Source organism: Hippocampus bargibanti, linkage group LG06, assembly GCF_051943395.1.
Source record: "Hippocampus bargibanti isolate YZ-2025 linkage group LG06, ASM5194339v1, whole genome shotgun sequence".
Lineage (NCBI taxonomy): Eukaryota > Metazoa > Chordata > Actinopteri > Syngnathiformes > Syngnathidae > Hippocampus > Hippocampus bargibanti.
The window spans coordinates 29914586-29930739 of record NC_142739.1 but is presented as its reverse complement, the minus strand read 5'-3'; the positions used below and the strand labels follow the sequence as shown (position 1 = coordinate 29930739).

Below are 16154 nucleotides of genomic sequence, written 5' to 3'. Positions count from 1 at the left end.
TTATATACATCGCAATAATTTTAATCATAAAAATGTCTGGTCCTTCTGTGAGTCCACTATAGTAATAATAATAATTAAAAAAAAAATAGGCTCCCCAAAATCGCAATTGTGTTGTTTACAGACGACGTTTCTTCGTCTACGTCACTTGGCGGCCATGTTTGACCACACAGTATAAACATGCTAATCGTAATTAGCAGTTCATGCTACAACCACGACTTCGACTTGATTCCCTTTTGTATTACTGTGTTTCCTCGTGATTTATATTCGTAATAATGAAGAATTATAACCAGTTTTTGAACATTTGTCTATCTAGTCTGCCGAATTTTTATAGATTCAGTGTCGCGTCAAGCCACGAAGCCATCAAGTGCATGACGACGACGAGCATACAGCTGAACTGGCGGTGTGCGAACAGAACTACGCTTGCGTCCACGGTGAGCATTATTTATTTATTTCAACATTCCTGCCAGAAAATAACTCAGACGTGCAATTTGTTTGCACTTCTAAGTCGTCAGGAAAACAAAATTGAAGGCGGATGCCAACTCAAACGAAACTGTAGTGTTCATTATTGTCCACTTGAGGGCACTCTTATACCAGAGACGGTTATGGAACTGTATTCTCAAGCGGGCTCATTCAACAGATTCAACTCCTGCCTGCACAACCTTGCCATATAATTATACTAATCATAGTGCATAAAAAACAGATACGCATTAAAATACAAGTGATTGATTCGCATAGGCCATTTGCATTTGTGGCCTCATGCTCAAGGCTGTGCGTTTTGCCGCAGGGAGACTCGCTAAGAAATCTGATATTGCGCCAAAGAAAAAGGTTAACATCACGCAAGGCTTCAGAGCTGGATTAACACACGGATGGGGGGTAGAGAGGTTTGTGGGAGCAAAGATGGACGTTGGCAGGTGTTGAGCAGAGAGTCAGAAAGGCAGCCGGACTGCGGCTAACAAGCAATTTACATTCACTTTGACTGAAAATGGCGTGTGTGTTTGTATGACTAGTCTTGTGAGGACCACTAACATTTTCTACCGTACGTAATGAGGACATTTTTGACAGGTGAGGTCCTCACAAATTCACCCAAAATGAGTTTTTGGTGTGTCTTTTCATTTCACTTGGATACACACACTTTTTACTTACTGTGTGTGTTTATGAGTGTGTGTGTGTGCGTGGTTAAGAATAATACATTTCATTTTAAGCGCCTTTCAAAGCTCTCAAGGACACTTTACAGTCACAGACAAGCGTAGGTACATTAATGAGAGGGAAACGTTCATACTACAAAAAGTAAAACAGGTAAAGTAAAATAGGGGTGAGGACTTTGAATGTACCCATTCAGAAACCTCACTTTTTCTACATTAAAAAAAAAAGCAATTTTCTACATTTTATTTTTTTTGTAAATGGCAATTTTGACATGAAAAAAACTAAAATGGCCATTTTTTACATTACAAAAATCGAAAATTGTGATTTTCAACACTTATTTTTTTCTAAAATTGTAATTTTCTACATAAAAAAAATCTAAAAGGGCGATTGTCTACATAAAAAAAATCTAAAATTGTGATTTTTTTTTTACATTAAAAAAATAAAAGTTTAAAATTTTCAAAATTATTTTTTCTAAAATGACGATTTTCTCCATTTAAAAAAAATCTACAAATTTTCTTAATTATTAATAAAAATTCTAAACTGCCGTTTTATACATTTCAAAAATACAGTAAAGTCTCGTTATATCGATATTCTCGGGAGTCCGAAAAAATATCGATATAACCGGGGCTATCGATATATCCGACCCTGAGCGCATGTAATTTTCTCCTTGCGTTCATAGAAATAGTATCGTAATAAGCGGTACTATCGATATAACTGATATCGATATAACGAGACTTTACTGTATATAAAATTGTGATATTTTTTTACGTAAAAAATTCTAAATTGGCGATTTTCAACATTTAAAAGAAACAAAAATGGCAATTTTTGACATTTAAAAATAATCTAAAATGGTGATTTTTTTACATTGAAAATATTCAAAAATGGCAATTTTCAAAATAATTTATTTTCTAAAATGTCATTTTTTTTACATTAAAAAAATCTAAAATGGCGATTTTCAACATTAATTTGTTTTCTAAAATGGTGATTTTCTACATTGAAAAAAATCTAAAATGGCATTTTTCTACATTTAAAAAATGTAAAATGGCGATTTTCTACATTTTATTTTATTTTTTCTAAAATGGCAATTTTGTACATGAAAAAAGTAAAATGTCAATTTTGTCCATTTAAAAAAATCTGAAATGGCAATTTTATACATGGAAAAAAATCTAGAATGGTAATTTTCTACATTTAAAAAAAATCTAAAATGTCAATTTTCCACATAATTTTTTTTTTCTAAAATGCCAATTTTCTACATGAAAAAAAAACCTAAAATGGCCATTTCCTACATTTAAAACAAAGGTGAAGTTCAATGTCCAATTAATTTGAATGTGCATGTTTCAAATGAACCAAAACACACGCTTCAACTAGCAAAAAAAAAAATCAACTCTGACTTTCCGACTCCCCCCCGATGCAATTTTCCCCACCATCACCCCCAGTTACGCTCCCACACCGTAACCGTCATGGCGACTTCCCTCCCACACTGCCAACTTCAAAGCTTTTGCCATGCCTCCTCATCCACAAAGCGAAGCGGCGCCGCGTCCGCCTTCTGTCCTTTGCCTTCTTTTACAGCCCCCCCGCCCCCTCCTCTACCGCTGAACCGGCACACACACACAGGCCCGTCCGTCTATCAAAGTGGAGGAACAGGTGCTCGTGCCACATCCTCACTCCCCCCCCCCAACTTTACCAGTCCCAATGCAACAAACACACTCTATATTTGTTATTTTTGTTATTATTGTTTATTTTTAGACAAGACTAAGCGTGAGCGACAGATATGTTACTTTCATTTTCTTCCCTCAATTCCTCGTTCTTTTTATTTGAAGCGTCTCCAAAAAAAGCTTTCAGATGAAACCAGCCGCTGCTCACCCACAGAAAAACGTATCCTGTGACTGGAAAGTGACTTTGAGGGTTTTTAAAGGCGCTTGGAAATGAAATGTATTATTATTATTATTATTATTCATGCGAGAAAGCATTAATTTGTTGATTTAAAAAAAAAAAGGGGGGTCTCAATCATAGAGTGGGCGAGGCTGAAGTGTGGTGGGGGGGGGTGAGAGAATCTCTCCCAGTTGGCACCCCTTACCCATGATGCTTTGGGGCAATACTGGGGGGGGGGAGTGAGAGGAGGCAACTGGCTGAGTTGGCTGAAGAACGACAGACGGACGGACGGAAAAAGAAGGACGAAGCGGCTCAGAAATGAAGCGGCGATGAAAAGGCGGACATGAAGACACGATGAAAGGAGGAAGTTGCCATTAAAAGGATTCGGCCATCTTGTTGCTCTCTTCGTCGTCTTCCTCGTTCGATTGTCCTTTTCAATTTCATCGTAAATCAAGTGCCGTTGGACCAACCCGGTGCGACCGCTCAGTTTCTCCTTCTGTAAGTATTATTTTTTTTCCTCCATTGGCAGAATGTTCTTGTTTGTCTTTGACTAACCGCACTCGCGTTACTTTGTTGTTTGAGAGAAGAAGAAGAAGGTGGTCATACCTTCTTCCTCTAAAGTTTTTTTCAGAGGGTTAACTCAGTCGCAATGATTGACAGGTAAAAAAAAAAATCAAAGAAATTCAGAATATTTTTACTGAATTTTTGGATCAAATTCGACCTTGTTAGCATAGCAAACCTAAAAAAAAACCTGACTGGAATGTTTTATGGAATTTAAGGAAACCCCACCCCCCAAATTAGTCTAAGTTAGCATAGCTCGCTAGCTAGCCTAGAAAAAAAGTGACAGAATGTAGTCAAATTACCTGTCCCTAAAAAGAGAAACAAAAAAAAAAAACACTGGAATGTTTTATGGAATTTCACCAAAATTATCCACCAATAAAATTAGTCTAAGTTAGCATAGCGAGCTAGTGCACAAAAAAAGTTAACGAATTTTAGCAAAATGACCCCTCACCCAAAAAAAACCCACTGAAGTATTTACAGAATTTAAGACAAAATATTCACCCCCAAAATTAGTTTAAGTTAGCATAGCTAGCTAGCTAGCCTGGATAAAAAGTTACAAAATTTCAGCAAAAAAAAACCACTCTTTTCGGGAATTATTCCATAATTATCCAGCAAGAAAATTAGTATGTTAGCATAGCTAGCTCGCCTAGAAAAAAAGTTAGTTTCAGAAAAAAAACACTGTGATATTAAAATTATCCACCATTAAAATTTATATGTTAGCTTAGCTAGCTCGGCAAAAAGAAGTTAGAGTTTCAGCAAAAAAACAAAACAGTAATATTTTAGGGAATTTGTCAAAAATTATCCACCTAACAAATTTGTCTGTTAGTATTGCTAGCTAGCCTAGAAAAAAGTTACAGAATTTCAGCCAAAAAGACCCACAGTAATATTTTTGGGAATGTATCCAAAATTATCCACTATTAAAAGTAGTCTGTTAGCATAGCTAGCTAGCCTAGAAAAAAATTCCGCCCTCCGAAAAAACGAACACTCTCCCGAATTTAAACAAAATTATCCACAAATAAAATGTGATTGATTAAGCATGCTTAATTAAAAAATAATTACAATTAAAAAAGAAGAAAAACATGCCAAAGAAGATGCAGCAGGCTGTTTAATGCCGAGACCAAAGGTCACACTAAACATCAAACAAAAGAGAATTACATATTGTGTATTTAAAGGACAACCGACGTCACTTTTTTGTTCCTTAACTGACACCAGAAACACGTTTTATAGCATCTAAAATACCCAAAACACGCAGTATGATATTTTGCAAAACACCAATAAAAATGACTTCAAGTGTCCAAAATTTCAGAAAGTCCCGCCCCCAATTCGTGACGTCACGCCAAGATGTCTTGCATTGCTGGAGAATCAAAACAATGGCTTCAGATTCGGAGAATATGCTTTCTTGTTACACATCCGGCCGGTTATGAATATGATTCAAATAGTTCTGAAGAGGAAAGCATACATGTTTGCAATCGATTAAAGAAGTCCTTCCATGCCATTTTGAGGCAACATTGGGGGAAAATCTCTCACCCAAAAAAAGAAGCACAAAATGGCGACCTCCTGTGGCCACCTCCGTTTCCACAGGCTGATAAATTCCTTATATGGAGCTTGGACGCCCTCTTCTGGCGGCTTTTGGGTGCAACACGACGTTGTCAGACCAAACAAGTACAGCAAAATACATTGACGTGATGGAAGGACTGCTACAATGTTTTTTTTTTTTCGGTCAGGGGGCGTTCCTTTAGTGACGTCACGTACGGACTCGTCACCAACTCAAAAACAAGACTTCCTGAATATTCAGCGTGAGTCTTAAAACGTAAAATATAGCTATAGGCGGTGGAATCTTTGTAAAATACGCTCAGTAGAAGTCATTTGAAGGCATTTTACAAATTATGGACACAACTTGTCCGGAGACGTCGGTTGTCCTTTAAAACCACTTTTAGATCTGCTTTTGACTACTAATCACAAACTCCATAGACAGGTTAACAACCAACAGCATCTGTCCAGTTTTGTCAACACAATTTTTGAACAAAAACATAAACTATATAATATAACAATCCTCGCGCACTTTTATTTTTTATTCCCCCCCCCCCCCGTAGGGACACACCGAAAAAGACCGCCATGACGCTGCTCGCTTCCGAGAGGTCGCTCCTCATCCGGAACAAGTTCCGTTCAGGTGAGCGCACGCCAACGGAAGCAAAACGCAATGTCATTGGCTAACCCGTCTGTCCGTCACTAGTGGGTGGCCATTTTGCAGATAATTCATTTAAAACTTAGCTTTAGCTTAATGCTAAAAAACAATGCAAAATTGCCATAGAAATGCTAACGAATCGAATCAGTGTTGTGACCTTTTGAAACTGCATATAGCGCAGCACATTAGCGCTACTAATTTAGCAAGGCATTCCTTCTTTATCTTCTGTGAAGAATGAAAAATCTAAATGCGGCTTACTGAGAGACCAAGATGGTCTCAAAGTGATCCAAAGTATCGGTATGTTGGTCTTGTGGATAGGTGACTTGACGAAACGATACGTGGTGACGTACCCGATACTCGATAAACCTTTTTATATATATTAAAAAAGTATTATTAAGAAAAAAAGCAGTATTCTGCGATAACGGTTCACAATCAATCGGCTGTCGTCTTTTCAAGCGGAGGAAATGACATCATGGTTTTCCAGGCTGTCCCCAAGGTGGGGCAACACCTGCTGCTGGAACACGTGATTTCATTTTTTTTTTTTTTTTTGGGGTGGGGGGGGGGGGGGGGTTGTCAGCTGCTTTGCGTGTGCGTAGCGTCATGCGTGTAAAAGGGGTGAATGCCAAGACTGGAATATCACTTTGAATATACCCTCTCATTGGATTGAATTTTCTCAACACGTGTTGCTTGTAAACATGCTTATCGCACGGCTAAGGGGAAAAAAAGCACATTTGGCTAAATGCTAACGATCATAGCAAAAAGCCATAGACAGGCGAACGAACAAAGTGTATGTTGGAACCCTTTTGAACATGTGTCATATAGCACATAATAGGCCATTGATGTCATAATACTTACCAACATATATTATTTATCCTCTGCGAGGAATGAATGCCATTAGTGGGGTTTATTGAGAAGCCACAACTGTTTCGGTGAAAAGGAGATATAGGATGTGTATGTCTGGATGATAATGGAGCTTCTCAATGTCTGTTGAAAAAAAATACGTAGCAAAACTCCTTCCATTTTTGGGTGCGTTTTTATTTTTTTAAAAAGTGCAAAGGAGTGGCTTTTTTGAACTAATGTTTCATCAGATTTATTTATGTATTTACATGTATGTATTTGGATTGGATGTACCTTTATTCGTCTCGCAGTGGAAAAATTGACATTTCACAGCAAAGGCAGCCACTTTCGAGGCGCCATCTTGAACTAAAAAAAACTAAATAACAAATATGACAACACAAAGACAGAGTCATTCATTCTTCAGCACCTGCTGTACCCTTTTGTGAGATGAAGCAATTCTAGATGAAAGAGGTGTGTATGTATATACGTGTGTGTGTGTGTGTGTGTGTCTGTATGTATATGTGTGTGTGTGCGCGTGTATGTATGTATGTATGTAAATTAATTTCCCATAGGAAACCATTAAAATGAGAATAATCCATTCCCAGGTCCCCATAAAACATAATTTTCTAAACCTTAAAACTACACAAAATATACCTTATTTTATGTATAATAAATGTAATAAATTTATATATATATATATATACAAATTTCCCCATTGCGGGACGAATAAAGGTATTCTGATGCTGATTCTGATATATATATATATATATATATATATAGTACATTATGTTATTGTGTCTTTGGAGTGAGGGGGTGATGAAACGAGATAACGTCAAGAATATGTGGCTGAATGTGGGGGGGCGCAACGGGCCGTGATGTAATGCAGATTGCAAGAACATTATTTTGGGGAGGGGGGGGGTCGCCTTGTTCACTGTCATCAAACTGAAGTAAAAGGGGTCTTTTAAAATTTTCCGCGGTTCGTTTTGAGTTTTTTCCTTGTGCAAAGTCCACTGGAAGTACCAGTGAGGATGACGTGAGGAGAGGGGGGGGGGGCACCGGGAGGTCTACATGAAATGCCGCAACAGCTGAAGGGGGGGGGGGGGGTGCGGTGGATGGCTGGCGTCTGACTGAAATAGATTTAGAGCGAGATAAATAGTTACTGGCCTCCAATGGCCCACCCTGGCCAGACCCCCGCCCCCTCACCCTCTGCCGTCCCCCCAGCCCCACTTTCCCCTCACTCAAATGTATCATTGGCTTCACCTGTTTGTGTGTGCGTCCAACGCGGTCGTTCCGAAGCCATTAGGTAATACGAGCCGACTGCTATGTGTCAAATGTGATTTATTGATCAAGGGTGGGGGTGGGGGGGGGGCTTTATCTAACATACCTCGCGGAGGCCCCCCAAGCCAACGATGGCCTCATCCATGCCGATGCTTGACTCTTTATTATTTATTATTTTTTGTCTTTCAGTGCTGCAGTTGAGGATTCAGAACCGAAGACAGAGCGAGATCAATGCAGACTTAGGTTGGTTTTACGTGCTTCCATGAAAGCAAAATATTCATTTTCATTTTACGAGGATGAAATCGGGGATGAAATTACGAACGATTGTATGTGGATATGAATCCTGTGATTGATTGGCAATGACTTGGATCCTGATTGGATCCTTTCAAGGTCAATTCGCAGAGTGTTGAAGTTTCACTCTGTCCATTGAGTGTTTGATTTCTGTTTACAAAGACGAAAATGTTGCTTCAGCCGTCATCTGTACTTCTTTGAAGGTGTCGGATGTTTCGCTACTCATCCGAAAAGCTTCGTCAGCGAACTAAAGTTGATAGCTCTGGCCCTATAGATAGAGTCCGTGTTACGACCGGATTCCGTTCCGACAAAACAGTCGTAACTCAAACGGTCGTAAGTTGAAATCCATTCAAAATGGCCGACGTGACAGTTACACGACAGGATAGTATACGATGTCACTCTGTTGTTTTTAAGCAACGTTTTCTATTGAATACTATTATATACCGAACTGTTTACAGTTCATTTATAAATTTTATATTTACATTTTATATTTTGTATTCTTGATTTTTATTACTGTATCACTGTACCTGTAATGTATACAAAACTGTTTACTGTACAGTTCATTTATAAATACCTTTTAGTGTCATTTTTATCATTTTTATATTTCATATTATCGATTTTTATTACTGTAACTGTAATGTAAAATCGCTCGGCCAGAAGAGGTCGGCCAACGCGCACGCACAGACTCAGGTGGACGTCGAATGAAAAAAGCACTGTACAGTACTACAGGAGATGTTGCCGATACAGTATCTGAACTGTATAACTACTGTACTGAGTGTAGTCACGCAGTAGATTGCTGTGCAAGAGTGTGACATGCTGGCTGGCCAAAATTGTATTACGCGTTGCCGGCTGCTTGCGCGTTGGGGTGCCAGGCGTAGAATAAAAAAAAAAGGGTCTGGTGGTTCTAAGTCCGGATGGTCGTAACTCGCACCGGTCGTAACTCGGATGTTACCTGTACCTGTTACCTAACTCTGATAGGTCCCTGCTCTAAGGTTGGGGGGGAACAGTGGACTACTCTCTGAAGCTAATCTGATTACTTCTTTTGTTTTGTCTGATTATGTTCTATGACTGGCCCTGATTGCCCCTGATGGGCCACTCCTGTATGACTGAGAGCTTACACAGACGTTTATAAAGACTTTTTCCCCTACAGGCTTAAAATCGACCACTTCCTCTAAAAACGAAGAAAAAAACAAAAATGAAGCTCAGGTGAGTTGTGAACGCCTCTGTGGTGTCAAACGAATAACGTTCGTTTGACTGTCCTTCCCGACGCAGCGTCCGACTGACAATGGTGCCGGTAAACATCCCAAGACGCCCTCTGGTATAGTCCCGCCTGGCACTGTGCAAGGTGATCAACGCATCTCTGCAGGGGTGTTCACTTGAAACTTGAACTTTCCTGCCATCGATCCTTTCAGAGAAGAGCGAATGCGGGCCCTCAAGGCAGAAGAAGGCTCGTCGAGACCTTAAAGAGGGGATCCGAGATCCACCCGCGCCCCCTAAGCCCAAAGACAAAGCCCATCGCCTTCCCCTTGACAACTGTGTGTTACGCAAGCAAGTCAATCTAGTCTTCGGACCATGGCGTCCTTTGGTTTCATTTCCAAAGGCCCCGCCTCTTTCACCTTGTCCGCAGATGTCTTCGAAGATGACATGTCCTCGCCGAGCAAGCGCCGCGTCCTTCCCCCACCGCCGTCCTTGGACTTTCCTTCACCACCGGGGCTCTCCGATGACCAATCGCTGAGTGACTTGTCATCCGCGGGCCGGCCCCTCAACCGCAGTCCGCTTCATATTCAGGTGAGACACGTTCCCGTATTTGTTTTTATTCCCAACTGCGATTTATTTAAATGAAACTGCTTGGTCCCCCCTTGTAGTCCGGTTTGGCTTTGCTCCCGGCAACCGAGGACCGCCAGCCCCTGTGTGAAAGCAACTCCACCGCGGCCGCAAATCAACCCAACGGGATCTTTCTGATTTCCCCGACCCCGCCACTGCTGCCAAAGGTACAGCAGGTTTAGAAGGGAATCCCAGAGTTGGCACTTCCAGGTTTTCCTGAGAGATGCCGAGGCGTATCCAGTCCACCTGGGAATCTCTCCAGCATGTCCCGGGTCCTCCCCGGTGCTGGTGGGACGTGCCCAGAACACCTCATCTGGTTTCCCATGACAGTTAGGAGTAGCTTCTCACTTTTTTAAAAAGTTCTGATCAGGGTCCCAAATCCCCCGCGCCAAAAACTCATTTCTGTCGCCTGTATTCCGAATCTCAAAATCTGTTAGTAGGCAGCAAATGTGCTGCCTTGTTATCTGAAATCACATTGAGATCTTGACCTTAACAAGATGCTCGCTTTTATATTTTGCCACTGCAAAGTTGTCACGAGTTTAACACCCCTCATGGTGCAAAGGCCGATAACCCCTACCCCCCTGACCCTGTACGCCAGCTTCACAGCGACTCCACTGACCCGCTGCTTTGAACCCTCACAGACAGCTGGGCCTCCCAGTCCTGCTAGTTCCTCTTCACCGACGCCGGCCTTCAACCTCAGCCACCTTGCTCGCTCACGGAAACCGCGGGACCCCAAACCTAAGATGAAGAAACTCAAGTATCACCAGTACATTCCCCCCGACCAGAGAGGGGTGTCTGGACCCGGAGGTAGAGAACTGCTCTCAACGTCCCTCCGCTGAAACCTGAGACCTATGCTTTACCTGTGCTGTCTGTTTTGTTTTTCAAGAGGGAGGAGCCAAACAGAAGAGCCCCCCTACCCATCCATCAGGCGCCACCAATTCTCATCTGCTCAAGCAGCAACAAGTCTTTCTACAGCTGCAAATCCTTCAGCGGCAACAGCAACAACTTGCTGTTCTGCCCAGGTATTCAGTTTTTCCTCATTCCTGGGACTTGTATACACATACCAAAATGGCCGCCAATGTCTGATCAGTGGGGGGTCCGCAGCCACCTCTGTCTGAAACGTTTTGCCATCCAAACCCTAAAAATCTTCTTGAAATAAACCTAAGGGATCTTTGGTTTTTGTTTCTTTTAGTGAACCCGTCCCCGCCGCCATCAACCACACTCCAAAGGTCGCAAACAATGCGCCCAAACTGGAGCTCCTCCCTGCAAACCTCGTCGACCTCAAAGTAAGAGAAGCGATGGCGTAAATCCAGAAGTATCTTGGACCCGACGGGGTCATATCCGCAGTTAGTACCGAGCGCAACCTCGGATGACCTGGCGCGATTTGGCCTCCTCAGGTGTCAGAGTTGAGGCAGCAGCTGCGCAAGCGAGGCCTCCCCGTCTCCGGCACGAAGCCGGCCCTGTTGCAGCGCCTTCGCCCCTTCCAGCTGCCCCCGTCGTGTGCCACTCCCGTACCCCTCTGCCCACCGGGGGTCGGTGCGGAGTCCCCGACTCCCCGTCACCCGCTTCCGGCCCGCCGCAGCTCGGCAGACTCGCTCGGAAGCAGTCCTAACCGACAGATGTACATCCCGGATCACGGGGTTCCCAACGGCATTTTAAATGTCGCGGATGGTCTCTCCGTCAGTCTGTCTGGCGAACAGTGCGGTCCTCTCAATGCGGTCTTCCTCGCTCCTGCCTGTACCGCCTCCGGAACACCGAGTCCCAGTTTACCCATGTCGTCCTCGTCGCCTCTGCAGTGCGGCGCCACCTGGAGGACTGAACTGAATGTCGATTTGGACAAGAACGAGAGGATCAGTTGCAGGGCAAGAGAACCGCCGGCCAACGCTGTCCAACAAGTGAGGGAAAAGGTTTTGGGTCTTTGGATTTTGGTGGAGACCCGTACTGCTCCCAAGTAAAAACAGATACGGGGACTTGGATTTTGGCTTGCGTAAAGAACTTTAGATTTGACGGTTTCTAAACCGTTGAGTGCCTTTTGGACAATTTTTGGACAACTTGCTGTTGTCTAAACAAGGCGCTGAACGACAAAATTGACCATAGTCATTGTCCGGTACATTTCTTGTTCTCCATTTGACTCTGTATTCTAACGATCCTATTTGACCTTGTGAGACCCAGACGACACGTGACAATTGATCACCAGAACCTCCCAATCGAAACAGGATGTTCTCATAAGAAGGTGACCACTCACTTAAGAGTGGCAGAAAGACCAATTGGACGTCCATGGAAATGCCTCCGTCAATTCAAAGATGGCACCCCGTTAATTTTGCGTTCAGCTTCTTAGAGAACAGCAAGTAGTGCAAAAGGACCAAAGGCAAGGAAGAGTCGGTACATCTTTGACACCGTTCTACTTTCTCCTTGTCTGCCAGACTTGTGCCAGATCCCTTCATCCTTTCCTGCAACAGGAACCGGGACGCAGAAGAGGGGAGATGGAAACGGATACTCCAACCGAGGTGTTGTTTACTCAGGTAATCCAGCCAGACCTCTCTCAAAGCCTTTCACATGGACTCGCCACATCGTCCGATCCGCCGACTCTACTCAACATTTGATCCCCACGTGAAGGTACTCTGCTCTCAGCCATGGCCCGCCGATACGATTGGACGAGACTTTGAGCTGCCAGTGCAGATCACGGCAAGTCCAGTCGAAAACTCGCCTGGCATTCGTAGCTTGGAGGAGGAGCTACAGGAAGCGATCCTGAAAGCGCAGGTGGGTCTGCGGCAATTGGGCGCAGTAGGCTGATCAAGGATCCACCGCAGATGACTAAGTCCAGATATCTGTGTCAGTACTTCATTGTCCCATGCACTTTCTCGTCCACAGATGGACCCTCGCCAGTCCATCGATGACATTTTGGATGAGGACTCTGCTTCTGACGGTGAGTATCTCATGGATGAGAAAGCCGACCTGAACATCCAAAGGGTCTTGCTATTTGTTTCTTGTTTCCTTTCCAGACTCGGTCAACGAATCTCGTGTCCCGTCGTCTCCCCCTCCCCCTCAAACGAATCAGTCCCAGAAATACAAGGAGACCAGCTTCCTACCGCTCTGCTCCTCGCTTCTCCTGGAACTCCCGCCATCTCCCGCCGCCATCTCCCCAAGTCACGTCGTACCGGCGCCTCCGCCTCTTTGCACCTCCCCACCGGCGCACACGGTTGGCAGGTCGCGGAAACGTCGAGCGCAGGCGGCGTTCGAGGCCGCCGACATCCTGGAGACGCTGACGTCCGGTTTGAGGCTGCTCACTCCGCCTCCGCCTCCCTTCGCGGAGACCGACTTCGGTCTGGATTCGGATCTCAACATCAATCGAGTGTTGGATCTGATGATAGAGCAGTGGTGATCAAGTGACCGGCGATTCGGAGTCCGCCCTTTCGATCATAGTTTCTCTGCTGTCTTTCATCTTTTTCTGACTTTTGTCTGTCTCTGTTGTCCTGCCTCGGACCCGGACGTCTTTTTCTCTTTGTTCCCTGCAATTTATAGCGGCGGTCTCTCACTTGCGACCGTCCTTCTGTCTTTCTGGTGCATGCGGTCCTCTCTTCATCCTTCCCCCCCGCCCAGGTCAGACAGCCTTCCGCTCAGGTTTCCAACCTGGGCCTTCGTTTCATCCTTCCACGTACAGTGGTACCTCGGCTTACGAACGCTTTAGCTAACGAACTTTTTGCCTTCCGACCATTAAATTGGCGAGAATATAATGTTGGCATACGAACTAGTTTACGGGAAACACACGGAGCGCCACAATGGCTGGCGGACTAGTTTTCAACAACCATCACAAAGGTCAATAAAACGACTTTATTATATAGTACAGTTTATTTCGTTAATTACAATACAATAGCACATTGATTATACATACAATAAGGTATATTTTGTGTAGTTTTAAGGCTTATTTAGTGGAAAATTATGTTTTATGAGGACCTGGGAACGGATTATTCCCATTGTAATGGTTTCTTATGGGATTTATGTTCGTAAACCAAGGTATCACTGTACCAGCAATCTATCCCATCTAATATGGCCGTCTTTCCTTCCATCCAATGGTCGCTTCTGTCTTCCTTCTTTCTTTCTACTCTGCATTCCTATCTTCCACCTTCCCTTTCATCCTTCTCGATGCCCTACCGACACCTCCTTCCTTGCTTCAATTAAATCCCCACCCCCAAAACGATAGTTTTGAGCGATTGAATCACAGCCATTTGGTGGGCATGTTAAAAACCGGATAGGGCACAGCGAGCGCAGCTTGAGTATGGCACCAGATCTTCACCTCCATGCCAGACGCACAGTCGGCATGCAAAGGTTAAGATAGCCGGCTGAAGCTACTAATCATTATTTTTTTTTACATCATCGGTTTTGCCGATCAGTGATTTAATCCGAGGAGCAACTTTCAAATTTTGTGGAGTAATTTTTAAAGTACAACCGACACCATTTTATTGTTCAAAAAACGTTTTATAGCATTAAAAATACCCAAAACATGCAGGCTGATATTTCTTGTCAAATGCAAAACACCTATAAAAATGACTTAAAGGACAACCGACGTCTCTGGACAAGTTGTGTCCATAATTTGTCAAATGGCTTCAAATGACTTCTACTGAGCGTATTTTACAAAGATTCCACCGCATATAGCTATATTTTACCTTTTAAGACTCGCGCTGAATATTCCGAAAGTCTTGTTTTTGAGTTGGTGACGAGTCCGTACGTGACGTCACTGAAGGAACGCCCCTGACTGAAAAAAAGGACACATTGTAGCAGTCCTTCCATCACGTCAATGCATTTTGCTGTACTTTGGTCTGAAAACGTCGTGTAGGACCAAAAGGTTGAGTGATTATTATCTAACTCTTAGCTAGCTAGCTATGGTTTGATTCTCGAGCAAGGCAAGATGTCTTTCCATGACACCACGAACATGGGGGCGGGACCTTCTGAAACTGGCCACTTCCGGTTTCAAATTGAAGTACTTTTTAGACACTTTAAGTCATTATTATTGGTGTTTTGCATTTGACTAAAATATCAGCCTGAGTGTTTTGGGTATTTTATATGCTATAAAACGTTTTTCTGATGTCAGTTAGGAAACAAAAAAGTGACGTCGGTTGTCCTTTAAGTATTTGTTTTGCATATGGATGAGATTATGAGGGTATCATCAGACCCAAAAGATTTTTGAGAGGCTCTGAAATCGATGAAGCCCGACTGGTAAAACTTGACATGCACGAGAAGGCTACATTAGCATTTGTGTTTTTTTATTGGTTACTGTGTCATCTGCAAGTGCTTCTTGCTACATGAACAAAGAAACAAAAACCGGCAGGAGAGTAAAATGCTGCCTCCTGTGACTTCCAGCGCTTTTTTATTCAATTATTATTATTATTATTTTTGTGGCCTCCAATATTGTTTTGACCAGCTCAATTCTGATACCACGGATGTATTTCTCTTTCAGAAATAATACATGGATGTCTCAAGTTTTTTTCTGCTGCTATCATTTTATTTATTGTATAACTTATTGATGCCCTAAAAATGCATTTGAAGCATTCATATAATTAAAGTCTTAATAGATTTTCAATGTGTGTCTATTTTATTTTATTTTTAATCAAACAGGTAAATAACAACTGGTGTAAAAATTGTCTTATTCAACCTCAAATTTGTCCTGCCCCATAAAAAAGGAAAGCAAAACCAAATTGAGGCAACATTTAACACTAAAGTGTGGATTTGTTGTCTTTAATGTCACTAATTTTAGTTTTCGGTCTAATGTTTTGTAACTGGCCCGAAGAGTTGATTAGAATTAAGAAAATAAAAGTTTGACTTCTTTCAAAACTTCAGATAATACACGTTGGGCAGCGTTTGGGGTTACAGTAGCTTTTGAAAAATGCTCTAGAATTAAAAGAAAATAAAACGACTTTTAAATGTTTGAATGGTGCGTAGACTAAAACAGTCGTTATTTTATTTTGAAATTTCCTAACGGTGTGGTTGCGTCGTTTACATTCAGGTAAAATGGGCCGAGTGTGCGTGATTAGTAACAAGTTACGATCGGTAGGCACTCTTCAATATGTTCTCCTATGCACCCCCCCCCCCCCCCCCCCCAAATATGAAGCTGGACGCTGAATGACGTGTTTTTGTGACTATTACATTTTAATTTACGGAATTCAGG

At 42.7% G+C, this 16154-nt stretch overlaps 1 protein-coding gene across 2 annotated transcripts; it reads left to right on the top strand.

The window, feature by feature from the left end:
• The first annotated feature begins 3255 nt into the window (after positions 1–3255).
• Positions 3256–15569, top strand: LOC148897200 (uncharacterized). 2 transcript variants are annotated; one of them, XM_088999461.1, is made up of 16 exons: positions 3256–3513; positions 5670–5746; positions 8066–8119; positions 9318–9373; positions 9440–9485; positions 9580–9702; positions 9795–9955; positions 10033–10158; positions 10633–10798; positions 10878–11013; positions 11184–11277; positions 11389–11886; positions 12415–12513; positions 12608–12751; positions 12863–12917; positions 12994–15569. In XM_088999461.1, exons 2-16 carry the CDS (start codon positions 5692–5694, stop codon positions 13371–13373), a joined length of 2193 nt encoding a protein of 730 aa, XP_088855587.1. In that variant the 5' UTR covers positions 3256–3513; positions 5670–5691; the 3' UTR covers positions 13374–15569. The 2 variants fall into 2 exon arrangements, with proteins under 2 accessions (XP_088855587.1, XP_088855585.1); XM_088999459.1 differs by having other exon boundaries at positions 9440–9512.
• Positions 15570–16154: the final 585 nt, after the last annotated feature.

What these genes read in the sequence shown, in the direction of transcription:
- LOC148897200 (XM_088999459.1), top strand. Translation starts at nt 5,692, where the DNA reads ATGACGCTGCTCGCTTCCGAGAGGTCGCTCCTCATCCGGAACAAGTTC. An exon ending in TCGCCTTCCCCTTGACAACT is followed by an intron (nt 9,703 to 9,794) that starts GTGTGTTACGCA and finishes CCTTGTCCGCAG; the next exon opens with ATGTCTTCGAAGATGACATG. An exon ending in CCGAGGTGTTGTTTACTCAG is followed by an intron (nt 12,514 to 12,607) that starts GTAATCCAGCCA and finishes CCCCACGTGAAG; the next exon opens with GTACTCTGCTCTCAGCCATG.